Source organism: Trematomus bernacchii, unplaced genomic scaffold (assembly GCF_902827165.1).
Source record: "Trematomus bernacchii unplaced genomic scaffold, fTreBer1.1, whole genome shotgun sequence".
Taxonomy (NCBI): domain Eukaryota; kingdom Metazoa; phylum Chordata; class Actinopteri; order Perciformes; family Nototheniidae; genus Trematomus; species Trematomus bernacchii.
In genome coordinates this window covers 4,649,063-4,661,797 of record NW_022987942.1, presented here as the reverse complement: position 1 = coordinate 4,661,797, position 12,735 = coordinate 4,649,063, and the positions used below count along the sequence as shown (strand labels likewise).

Genomic DNA, 12,735 nt, shown 5'->3' with positions numbered 1-12,735 from the left:
AACATACATTTAATTATCATTACATGCTCCTTCCAGCCCCAGTGCACATACTCGGTCTGCTCTTCCTGCCACCAGCTACACGTAGCTCAATATTTGAGTAGTGTGTGCAGCAGCAGAGGTGTGTTTGTGTAGCTGCCTATCTCTGTGGGGCAGCCGTTACAGTGTCAGGTCTGGAGGATGGGATTTGGCCTTTGGGGGAAGCGAGGCTGCTGTAAGCCCAGGATGACCTGACAGCATGGATATTTAATAACTGTCTTAACCGGGACTTCCAGCAGACCGGCTGGAGGGTGTGAATATGGCTGCACCTTCAACCTTTCACCCCTGAAAAGCTTCCCAGCAAAAACATGAAGGTACAGAGAGGATTTTGCTCTGTTACACTCTATAACTCCATCTGAGAGCTGTTAGTACTCAGTCACACTGCAATCTCCACACCTGAGGACAGTTTATTTTGGATAAAGTGTTTAATTGTTCTTTTTGGCAAAGCAAACGTTATGGCCATTTCCTGAAATTCCCAGAATGGCCAATAACAAATCAACTTAAAGAGGACCCATTTTGATCATCTTCAGGTGTATTTCAGTATTTAGTGTCTCTGTGACATGTCTCCATGCTTTAATGTTCAGAAAGCTCTTTATTTGTCTCATACTGCATGTGCTGCAGCACCTCTTTTCACCCTCTGTCTGAAACCAGAGCCCAGTCTGCTCTGATTGGTTAGCTGGCCGGCTCTGTTTTGATTGGTTAACCGCTTAGAGATGTCCCACCCCATCACGTACAATGTGTTGGAGCGCTAGCCAATAGGAGCAAGAGTGTTCTATAGTGATGTCAGTATGTTACAGAAGTAAATGGAGGCGATTTAACATACACAAAATCCTACAGGAAAACTGAAACTAAGGTGCAAGTTGTTGAGGACCTCTGTTCCTTCGATAAGAATCTTGACGTCTTTGGGTGGATGAAACTGATCCTCTTTCCCAGTGACAAAGATTGTCATTGTTGCCTGCTCCAGTTCTCCAGCCTCAGTTTCCTGCATATCATGCAAAAAAAAGGGAAATGCATGAGGACCACAGAGTGTAGTTCAACGGGCCTGAGGCCCAAAAGTTTCCCCAAGTTTGCAGCTACCTTTTAAAAATACAAGATTATACTGGATAGATGAAAAAAGGAAAGTTCTCAGTTTAGTTGGACGATGGCCCAAGAGGAATGCTCAGGAGGTCATCAAAAATTACTAGCTTTTTAACCAAGCAGTTATTTGCATGCAGTACAAATATGTTATTTTTCTTTTATGAACAAACAGCCTGTGAGTGAGTGGGAGGTCTTACCTGGAATTCTTTGATGAGATAGTCAACAGGTTCACCCAGGTAGATCATAAGAGATTTGAGGATGCATTCTCTTCTGATGGTGATGTCCACATTCGGCCACTGATCCCACAGATAAAAAACTCATTCATAGATACCTCATCTAAAACCTGCAAGATCCCGGTGGTCTTCTGTTTCACAACTCCTCCCCTGCTCCTGATGCAACCCAGTCTCACGGCATTTCGTGTTATAGTCACAACATTTAATCTATTGATTCATGTTCAACAACACGATTTTCCCCTTTTTTTCGTGTCACACAGAGCGATTTTAAAAGCAATGTATTTCTATTGGTAGTGTGTTTCGTTTATTTAACAAGTTAATTTCAGGACAACTTTGGGAATTTTGTTAGTTTGTGTTATGAGTTTTAAATAGATTTTGAGAGAGAGAGAGAGAGAGAGAGAGAGAGAGAGAGAGAGAGAGAGAGAGAGAGAGAGAGAGAGAGAGATAGAGAGAGATAGAGAGAGAGAGAGAGAGAGAGAGAGAGAGAGAGAGAGAGAGAGAGAGAGAGAGAGAGATATGTCTGCTTAGTTGCAATACTGTAGCTTATGCAATTTAGGCCTATAAATTGTTTATGTAATTTATGTGCCAGTGTGTCCATGGTTTTGAGTCTGTGTGTGTGTTGAGCGCAGCGCCGTCTGCTTTTTGCAGTACAGTAATTCAAGTAGGACTAAGCATACCGGTAGTTTCTGTGGACCTGTCTGCCCGTTTTGTGAGTGCACTGCGCACTTGTGTGGCATTGTTTGGGATGACCTAATTAAAATAGCGTCCCCCCAGTAAAAAAATCCCCACTACACCACTGCCCGCCGCCTTCCTCGTTTTAAACTTCTGCAGCTCCCTCCTCACCTGGTTGGTTGTGAGGGAAAAGGTGTCGTCAGCGGGTGGAGGGGAAGGGGGGGGAGAAGAAACAGGGTAAGCCTTCAGAGTAAATCGCCAGAACGCCAACACCTCCTCATCACTCCACCGCTCCCATGGTTTTTATTGTGTTGCCATAAGTTATTCTCTCTCCGTTGGTGCGTGGGGCTAATGCTAATGCTAATAATGCTAATGCCAGCAAATACAATGGCGGCTTCACAAAACTTTTCAGAGTTTTACGGGGCGTAGTTTGCAATTCGCCCAGCCAATCGAAATTGGTACTTTTTTCTCCCCAGGATAGTACCACCTCTCTATCAGGCACTAAAAATGGGGGTAAAAGTTCTCGGAACTAAGTTCTCTTTTTGGTGTGAACGCAAAATTCCAGGCACTAACGGAACTAAACGGGAAAAGTATGGGTAAAAGTACTCCGGTGTGAACGCGCCTTTTGTAGCCAGAGATGGTTTTCAGGCCTCTCCAGACTCTACTGCAGCTGTTCCTCCATCCTCTTCCTGTAGCTGTTTTTCCCCTCTCTGATTTTCCACCTCAGTACAGTCTTCAGCTCCTCTCTGTTGCCAGATCTGAAGGCCCTCTTTTTGTCCTTCAGGAGATCCTTTATTTCAGGGGTAATCCAGGGTTTGTTGTTGGGAAAACACCGTACAGTCCTGGTGGGTACGACGTTTTCCTCACAGAAGTTAATATAGTCCGTGATGCAGTCTGTAAGGCCGTTGATGTCCTCCCCGTGAGAGTCAGTGAACACATCCCACGCAGTAGTGTCAAAACAGTCTTTCAGGGCCTCCTCAGACTCCTCAGACCACTTCTTCACGGTGCACGGTCCTTGGACCAGAGGTTGGTACACAGGCTCGAGGTGAACCAGGTTGTGGTCAGAATTGCCCAGGGGAGGAAGGGGGGATGAGCTGTATGCATCCTTGGTGTTGGCATACAGTAAGTCCAGTGTTTTATTGCCTCTCGTGGTGCAGGTAACAAATTGTTTGAAAGTGGGCAGAGTTTTTGAGAGAGAGGCATGATTGAAGTCTCCAGAGATCAGGAGAAGAGCATTTGGGTGCTGTGTCTGCAGTCTGCTTACAGTAGAGCTGATGACGTCGTCACATGCCTCTTCAGCGTTGGCAGAGGGGGGAATATATACAGCTATCACGATAACCAGAGGTGTGGACTCGAGTCACATGACTTGGACTCGAGTCAGACTCGAGTTACCAATTTGATGACTTTGGACTCGACTTGACAAAATCACAAAACACTTGCGACTCGACTTGGACTTGAACACCAATGACTCTGGACTTGACTTGGACTTGAGCCTTCTGACTTGAGGTGACTTGATAATTTAATTCAGGGGTCTCCAACACGCCGATCGCGAGATGCCGCTTGAAGAGCAGACTCCCGTCGGGGAGAGCAGAATCTTCAGCCGCTGCAACTCTTGCTGAGAATCCATGCAGGCAGGGGCGGGACTTTATTTTGCTGAGCCACCATGCGGCCAATCATATGCGAGGACACACTAGGATCATACCATTATGTGAAAGAAGGGTGGGGGGCAGACGCTCCAAAGACAGCAGGTGTAGTGGTACAGGCCAGCTACAGAGCCACGGGGAGCCGGATTTAAATGCAAGCGCGTCGGAAGAAGTCAAGAAATTTGCGAAAACCGAAAAAAGGAGCAGCTTCTGGCTGCATTTCAATGATATTGGAGAAAGCAAAGCTGAGTGCAGGATTTGTAAAATGAAAATAACCTTCAGAGCAGGGTTTTTTTTTTGGTAACCACTCAGGATTTATTGCCAGAGGTGGGAGAAGTTCAGATCTTGTACTTGAGTAACAGTACCAGAGTGTAGGAATACTCGGTTACAATAAAAGATCCTGCATTCAAAATGTTACAAGTAAAAGTACAAAAGTATTAGCATCAGGGATCTTATACATTAAACTCCTTCTGAATCAAACCGCCACGGTAGCCTTACCTTACTGATCCCTCTTACAATAGAAGAAAAACACGTTACTTTACCAGCAGAGAGAAAATAGATTATTAAATGATTAATGTGACTAATAAAGAGCAGTTTGATTATTAAGTATTATTCTGTTGATCGATGTCATTACATTTGTTGAAAAGCACATAAGGACTTGTTTAAGTCTCGTTTTGTCAAAGTTTAGGACTTGGACTTGACTTGAACTTGCCCATCCTGACTTGAGACTTGACTTGGACTTGAGTGCAAAGACTTGAGACTTGACTCGGACTTGAGCGCAAAGACTTGAGACTTGACTCGGACTTGCAAAACAATGACTTGGTCCCACCTCTGACGATAACATGCGTGAATTCCCGAGGTAAATAGTGGGGCCTCATGCTAATGGCTTACAGCTCTATGTCCCTGTTACAAAGATCATGTTGCCAGATTTGACTGATGCAAAATAACCTTAACCATAAAATAATCTTCTTTCCCCATGCTAAGAATCAACCCTTAAATGGGCATACAGTTTTAAATATTTAGATTTTTTTTTTTGCTATTTTCTAAATTCAAGCCATATTACACTGTAATTATACCCATGTTGCACGCATATTACTCCGTTATTCCAACCATGTTATAACATTAATACAACTGTATCAGGCCCTTATCATAAGTCTCCTCTTTCCACGTCTCACGGCCAGAGTTGGGTGTAACGCGTTACTGTAATAATATTACTTTTGTCAGTAACGGAGTAGTGTAACGCGTTACTTTTATAATTCAGTAATCACACTACAGTTACTAACATTGCCCCGACACGCGTTACTTCGTTACTTTTATAAAATCAGTCATAATCACACTGACAGACAAGAGGGGTTTCCGCCGCAGGTTTATATGTACGTAATCTGCGCGACTTGCGCGTCCACATCTCCACGTGCAGTGCTGCATAAACATGGCTGAGTCAGCGATAACTTTCGAGGGGTGGAGGTATGCCCATTATTTTGAGTTTGTCCGAAGAATAGACAGGAATGTGACGGTGAGGTGCAAACTGTGTCCAGGCCAGAAGCTGTTATACACTGCTGCAAACACCACGTCAAACCTCAACAAACACCTGCAAAGAACACATGCTAAGGTGAAGCTAATAGTTAAGGACCCCCGAACCCAGAGTGAGGATGTTGTGAGAGCGCCACCGCCGACTCCGAAGCAGCAACAATTTGAATTTGGAGGACCGGTAACCAAAGCAGAGATGGACAGGCTTGTAGCATCCTTCATAGTAGAGGTAATGTTGCCCATTTGCACAGTGGAATCACCATCGTATCGTTCAGAGATATACTGCGCAAAATACAGATAGCAGGAGACAGAGGACAGCCATAGTCAGAGCTATCTGGATCAGTCTTATGCGACAATGGAAACTGAACTAAAGAGAACATTTGAAACTTTAGCAGTCTGCGTGATCTGCCTGTAGGGAGGGGCGGGCCGGCCCTGCGAGTAAAGTAACGAGTAAAGTAACGTGTTACTTTATGTAGAGAGTAACGAAGTAGTGTAATATATTACTTTTTTTTAAAGTAATATGTAATATGTAATATATTACTTTTTTTTAGTAACGACCCCATCTCTGCTCACGGAAAATTGGAAACAACAACTTGTCCTGGGGTTATATAGGTGGACCGTTAGTTTTAAAAGATGACCACTGAGGGGTGAAAAACTGGGATAAATTCAAATGTTTCAAAGGACAATTTTCCACATTTCTTCAATAGGTAACAATAATCTAGCATCAGAAGGAACATTTGTGAAACTATTTTTGAAATGTCAATGTTATGCTGTTTAAAAAGGCTGTCACAGTAGCAGAAAGTTACTATGCTAAACAAATAACTCCATCAATATTGTCCATCAAGAACCAGACAGAACTTGTGCAATCTTACAAATATCTCGGGACAATTATTGACTCTGAATTGAGCTTTGAAGCAAATTGTGAAGCTGTTTGCCAAACGGATCGCCAGCGTTTGTATTGACTTAGGAAACTGTCCTATTTTAACATCGACAAAACCATGATGATCATGTTTTATCGTGCTTTTATAGTCAATTCTGTATTTTTCTTTAATGTCATGGTTTGGTAACCTGCCTTTAAAGAGCAGAAACTCTGTCACTCAGATCATAAAGAGGTCCAGCAGATTGATTGGTAAGCCAAAGTTAAACGTAGCAGACGGTTACAGCGGTTATCCAGCTCTATAATAAGCTTCTTCCTTCTTTTTATCTGCAAACCGAATCTACTTATAGGTAAAATAAATAACCTGAACCTGAACTTTTGTATTAAAATATTTTCGTGTCTCATTTAATTTGATGTTTTTCTTGCTTTCTCTCTTTTTCACATTTATCTCACCCTGTATTCCTTCCAATCTTTTTCCCAGACACTCCATGCAGCAACAAACCAACAAAGTGATCACCACTACCAGCCAACTCATCAAACAGCTCTCTGATATAATCAGCAGCTCTTCACGGGTATTTTATGCTCCTTTTCCACCCTCATTCCCTTTCGTTTTGAAGAATAAACAGAGGATGAAACAACATTTGGGCTAATTGAGGCTAATCTTGTTTTTGTTGCACAGCAAGACCGTCTGCACCTGACTAGACTAAAGACTGAACTCTCAGAGTCTGTGCAGCGCTACGGGGATCTGCAGAAGGTAATTCCTCATGAAATATTATTTATTTATTTCATAAGTGCATTTGCATGGTCAATGAATGTTTATTTATGACAAATTCATAGATAGAGGTGCCCCATTGACACTAACTTTTTCATATCTTAATTGCTACACACACATTTACATGCAAATAAACAATGTCTGACCTCTTTAAAAGTGGAAAAACAAAACACTCTTCTTGACCCTGTCTCTTTATTTGCTCTTCTCTCAGAAAATTGCGGAGCGTTCAAGGGCCCTGCTGCCTCCAGCACAGAGAGACAAGAAGGTGAGCTGATATGGGGGGTGAAAATCTGCCCTTTGTTTCACTGTCATTCAAAAAAGAGCTGGATGACCAGATGGCATTTCCCTGCTCGATTGCTTCCTCACAAGAGCTCTTTGAAGCTCTGTGTAGTGTCTCACTAATATTACAGCGACTCCATTCTTCACATCTGACTCCGAGCACTGCCGTTCTTATCGGAAACTAAACTGCTTACTGGCAATAGTTTATTTTTTACTGTTATTATTGAAATAACAGAAGTATAGGCTGGTAAACAAAAAGTGAATCATTATTTAATGCAGAACTGATTTAAATTAATCCTTATTTTTAATACTAATACAAGATCATCTAAAACAAAACGTATTGATATTTTATTAGGGATTGCAGTAGAACAAATGAAACATAATTATAAAATGTGCTGTATGCAGGTCTGTACAGAAGACTATACAAGAGAGTGTGTTGACAAATGGCATTTATGGATTTACTTTCAGCTTCTGGTTTTCACGTGCTATGGGTGATATTTAAATATTTAGGTGCACACTATGTTTGAACTGTTCTACAAAATAGAGGTTAAATATGAATACTACCATGGAATAGCATATTCAGGCAGTAGACCAATGAAACACATGAGCACATACTACAGTTTAAAAACTGTAGTATGTAGCTTTTTTTCATTGGTGTTTTATCCTATCCTTTACTTGCTGTGTTTTATGCCTTTTATTGCACATTTTATAGTTGTATTGTGTATTGTGTACTGTATGTAAAGCACTTGTACATTCGTGTTGAGAAGGGTGCTATATAAATAAAGTTTTACTTACTTACTTACTTAAAAAAGCAGAAATAAAATAAGACATGCCCCTGTTAGTTGAATACACACAGTTAAGCTCACACACACTATTTTATGATGATATAGATGCACCTAGTGAATTGAAAAAATAACAAATGAACCAAAGAGAGTGAAAACCATAAAGCAAATCCATTACTCTACAACAGGGGTGCCCAACCAGTCGATCATAATCTTCCTGTGCCAGAATAATGCACTTGAACGCATCAAAGCTTTGTGATTGGCGTGACCCCATGTGTCGGGCGTGGCTGGTGGGCAGTGGGCACTAGTTCGCTGAAGTTGTCCGTGGCAACAGGAGTGACAGTCCGCACACACACAAGACCGCAATTATGGCAGAAGCAAAAAAGCCCAAAATATATCATTTTCACTCCGAGTGGGAGGATGATTATGTTTGTATCTATTCCAATTCAAAGTCCATCTGTCTCATCTGCAATGCGAGCGTGGCTTTATCGAAGAAGGGTAATTTAGGAGCGGCATTTCAAAACAGTGCACAAACGCTACGAGACGGAATTCCCTCCTGATTCTGCCCTACGCTCCCAAAAGGTGAGGGACCTGAAAGGACAGCTAAATGCACAGCAGTCCATTTTCACCAGGCCCAACAACAAGAGCAAGGCTGCTACCATAGCATCTTATCGTGTCAGGCACGTTCTTGCCAAACACATGAAGTCTTTCAAAGACGGCGAAGTTGTGAAAGAAGCATTCCTGGAGGCTGTGGACACGCTTTTTGGGGACAGTAAAAATAACAGTAGCATTTCAACAGGTTTTTGATATAATAAAAACTCAAGTTAGATACCGTTATTAATCAGCTGTAAGTTTTAGTTTGTTTGAACTTATTCATTATAATTATTGTACAAAATGGTATAAGAATGCAAACTTAAATTGATTATAGTCTATTATCAATTCAGGTTAAGAAACTAGTATTGCTTGCATCCTATTTTAAAGGCATTTCTTTTTATGCTCTACTAAAATGCAACAAAAAAAGGGTTTGATTCTATTAATTCTGTCTTTTTTATTGCACTTTGGCAGCAGATTCCTGTGTAGCTTCAGATCTGAGTTGTCTTATTAGTAAGCCTAATTTATACTTTTGTAGCAACACTATTTTTATATAATGGCAAAGAAAGGGTTCAGTGTCTTTTCTTTTTTTCCTGTGTCATATGTGGCAGCACTGTTCAATGTTTCTTGAAAACATTACCAGTATGTGACGTGTGAATAAACTCCAACTCTGTATCAACAACACTGTTGTGTAACTTCAGTTAAATACTTGTATGTGTGTAGATTAGAAAGAGGTAAGATAAAGGATCTGCAGTATTTTATGAAGTATTAATCGTACAAAGGTCAGTTTTATACAAGTAGAAGTGTGTATTTACCTGGTAGTCGGCTGTCAGTAAGGGCTACGCATCTCTATTTGGACTGGTAGATCTCGGCAGACTGGCAACTTTAAAAGTAGCTCTCGGTTCAAAAAAGGTTGGGCACCCCTGCTCTACAAGATCAGTGACTGCAAATGCGTTTGACAATTTGAGTCAGGTTATTCACAATTTCTTAATTTGTTTTGTTTCATTAGTTATTTCATGTGTTTGTTTTCTAAGAAAGTGTTGGCTACTGTTATAAAGACCTTCCAGCCTGTCCTCCTCCAAAAAACGACCAAATAGGTTGATTGTTCAGCAGCTTATTACGACCTATAGTCACCTTTTAAAGTTTAGCACCTCTAGTGGTTGTGTAAGAAACAACAATTTATGGCAACCTTCCTACATTCTCCCCCCACACCACACCGCTCCTCCGCTCCCTTCACTGGCTTCCAGTAACTGCTAGAATCCACTTCAAGACACTGGCACTTGCGTACCATGCTGTGAATGGATCTGGCCCTTCCTACATCCAGGACATGGTTAAACCATACACCCCAGCACGTGCACTCCGCTCTGCATCAGCCAAACGGCTCAATGCACCCACACTGCGAGGGGGACCCAAGTTCCCATCAGCAACAACACGTGGGTTTGCTATCCTGGCTCCAAAATGGTGGAATGAGCTCCCCATTGACATCAGGACAGCAGAAAGCTTACACATCTTCCGGCGCAGACTGAAAACTCATCTCTTTCGACTCCACTTCGAGCAATAAAATGACTAACAAAGCACTTATATACTAACAAAGGACTGGCTTATCTAAAGCCAGTCCTTTGTTACTTATATGATTCTGTTTTCTTCAAGTTTGTATCTTCTTGGTCGAATGCACTTATTGTAAGTCGCTTTGGATAAAAGCGTCAGCTAAAGGTAATGTATTGACGGCAGCGTCAATGTAAAGTTAGCGTCAACCCTCACGGGGTGAAAACAGTATTTCCGGTCTCGAAGTTTTCATAATAAAACCGTATTCCCCTCACTGTCAAATGATTTCACAGTGATATCTGCCGTACTCATCCACTAAAACACATCAGTTTATCCTTGTTAATTACACAACATTAATTGGTTTAAATTGTGTACACTGCTTTTGTGTTTTTCCCATAGATTTTTCCCTTTCGATTCTGAGAGACACATTTCTGATGTTTTGATAGGCTAAAACATCGAACTACCCATAATCCTCAGCTATCGTTGAAGCTCGGTGATTGGAAGTTTTAGCCAAAATGCACGTTGGGATATGGTGTTTATGCGATGTGAAATCCGAAAAAAAAAATAATAATAATAATAATACTTTATTCCGAGAGTGCTTGCTTTTTTCTTTGAAAGTCATCACATAACGGCATTGTAATAGGGATGCCAGAAACTGACCATGATCAAATTCGAAAATCGGACAGCCCTGGCGAATATTAATCGATTATTCGCCGCCCCCCGCGCGGGAGAGAAAAAACAAAAAGTATTTTCGCAGAGCTTGCATTTTACTTAATTTGCACTTGTCAGTTCGAAGTAGTTCCACGAGGAACTCTTCTTTGAACGTGCCGCTTTGTTCCTCTTTAGTTGTGTTGTTCTCACTGTTCTGTATGTCGCCAATAAATCAATCGCACGTGTGACGGAGAAGGGGGGGGGGGCGGGGTCGGTGTGTAGCAGGCTGTAGCAGGCTGCAGCAGGCAGCAGCAGCAGTCTGCACTCTGCGCAGCCTGCGCTGCTGGCTTCCTCCAAGTTTACAGTAAAACAAACTGGTGGTGTGACCAATGGCCATTTACAATTATTAATACTATTACTATTATGAGCATTAGTCTATATTTTGGTTGAAACTAAGCCAGGAAAAAAAAGAAAAACATAAATAATAATAAAAAAATATATAAATAAAATCGAATTTTAAAAATAATCTTCGATTATGGAGACTGTAACGAATATTCGAAAAATTGAATAATCGCTGGCATCCCTACTTTGTAATACACGGTTCGGCTGCATTCAATATTACACATCTGCCGTAGTTCTTTATTTATAGAGCCCTGAATAGAAGACCTTTGGACAAACTGGAAGAACTGCCACCGAAACTGAATACGTTACGTGGATCATAAATATATCAGCAATTAAACAACATCTTCAATTTCTCTTCACACAATACATCTCCTTGCAGTATCAATAGTAATTCGGCTGACTTTTATATTTGATCCAATTGGTAGATAGGTTATATTTACACCATAATGGTGCACAGCTGATAGAAAAGGACTTGTAGTTTTTAAAGATATTACTGATTTTCTTTGAATTAAAGAATATAAATACTGAGTTGAGAGAATAGTCAGGGGTTTTGGGTGATGGGAGACACATCTATGGAATCAGAATTTCAATAGCTTACTGTTAAATAACGGATATACCTCAGATATTAAGGGGTAGAACTACAATATGTGAAATAATATAGCAATATCCTGTAAAATTATGTGAAAACATGAATAAAACTACACATCTTCAGATGTTATACATACATAAGTGTCCTACACTAATAATACAAAGTTATTATGGCATTGTATGCTGTGTGTTATTTGTAACATCTTCATAAAGTATAATTTATTGTGTTAACACTGTAAACTTGACAGTTTTTTAACCCGCACCCCCTAGTGGTTAAAGCACGTTATTGCATTTTTTTATTGAATATGTTATATTTGATGAAAACATTTAAATATTAAGAGTAGCCTACATACAAAATAGGGGGAAAGTAGAAGGTCAATGATAGAAATATAGAATAGAAAATATCAAGAAGATACTGTAGTGATCTCTACAATAAAACAGCTAGTGGAGGACGTCCAAAGATATTAATAGGAGGATGTGCAAAACAGACAAACTAATAAGGCTTTTTTTTATATTTATACAGGTGTAAAATCTCATTGAGACACAAGGTCTCATTTCCAAGAGAGACCTGTCAGTGGTAACACTACCACACAAAGTTACAGACAGACAGGACACTAAACACAGAGGCAACACTAAAATACAACATCGTAAAAAAAGTAGTCATTGAAATCCATACAGTAGTCAGATATAGCAGGTGCAAACACCCACAGATGATTTCTCCAGCTTTTTTAAAATTAGTTTAAAATAAGTGATGGGTATCAAACTGGTCAGCTTAAGTTCCTGCTGAAGTGTGTTCCAGGTCGAGGGGGCAGAGTATGATATGGCTTTTTTCCCAAGCACCGTGCGTACTGAGGGGACGGACAGAGTGATGTAATTTTGAGATCGTATACAGCTGTACTGTTTGTGTGATATGTAAGTGGATATGTAGAGGGGCAGCAGTCCAAGCATAGCGGTATAGATGAGTTTGTACCAGTGCAGTGATCTGCGCATTGATAATGATGTCCAGTTGACTAAAGAGTACAGCGTGCAATGGTGTGTGAGGGGTTTACAGTTGGTTATG

The 12,735-nt window shown here is 40.8% G+C and overlaps 1 protein-coding gene across 1 annotated transcript in view; it reads left to right on the top strand.

Moving 5' to 3' along the window:
• The window catches only part of tsnare1 (T-SNARE Domain Containing 1), a 269,991-nt gene that overhangs the window by 138,634 nt on the left and 118,622 nt on the right, over positions 1 to 12,735 (top strand). Inside the window, exons 5-7 of the mRNA XM_034115670.1 lie at positions 6,547 to 6,637; positions 6,745 to 6,819; positions 7,049 to 7,102. Coding sequence (XP_033971561.1) covers positions 6,547 to 6,637; positions 6,745 to 6,819; positions 7,049 to 7,102 — 220 coding nt within the window. The remainder of the gene's footprint in view (positions 1 to 6,546; positions 6,638 to 6,744; positions 6,820 to 7,048; positions 7,103 to 12,735) is intronic.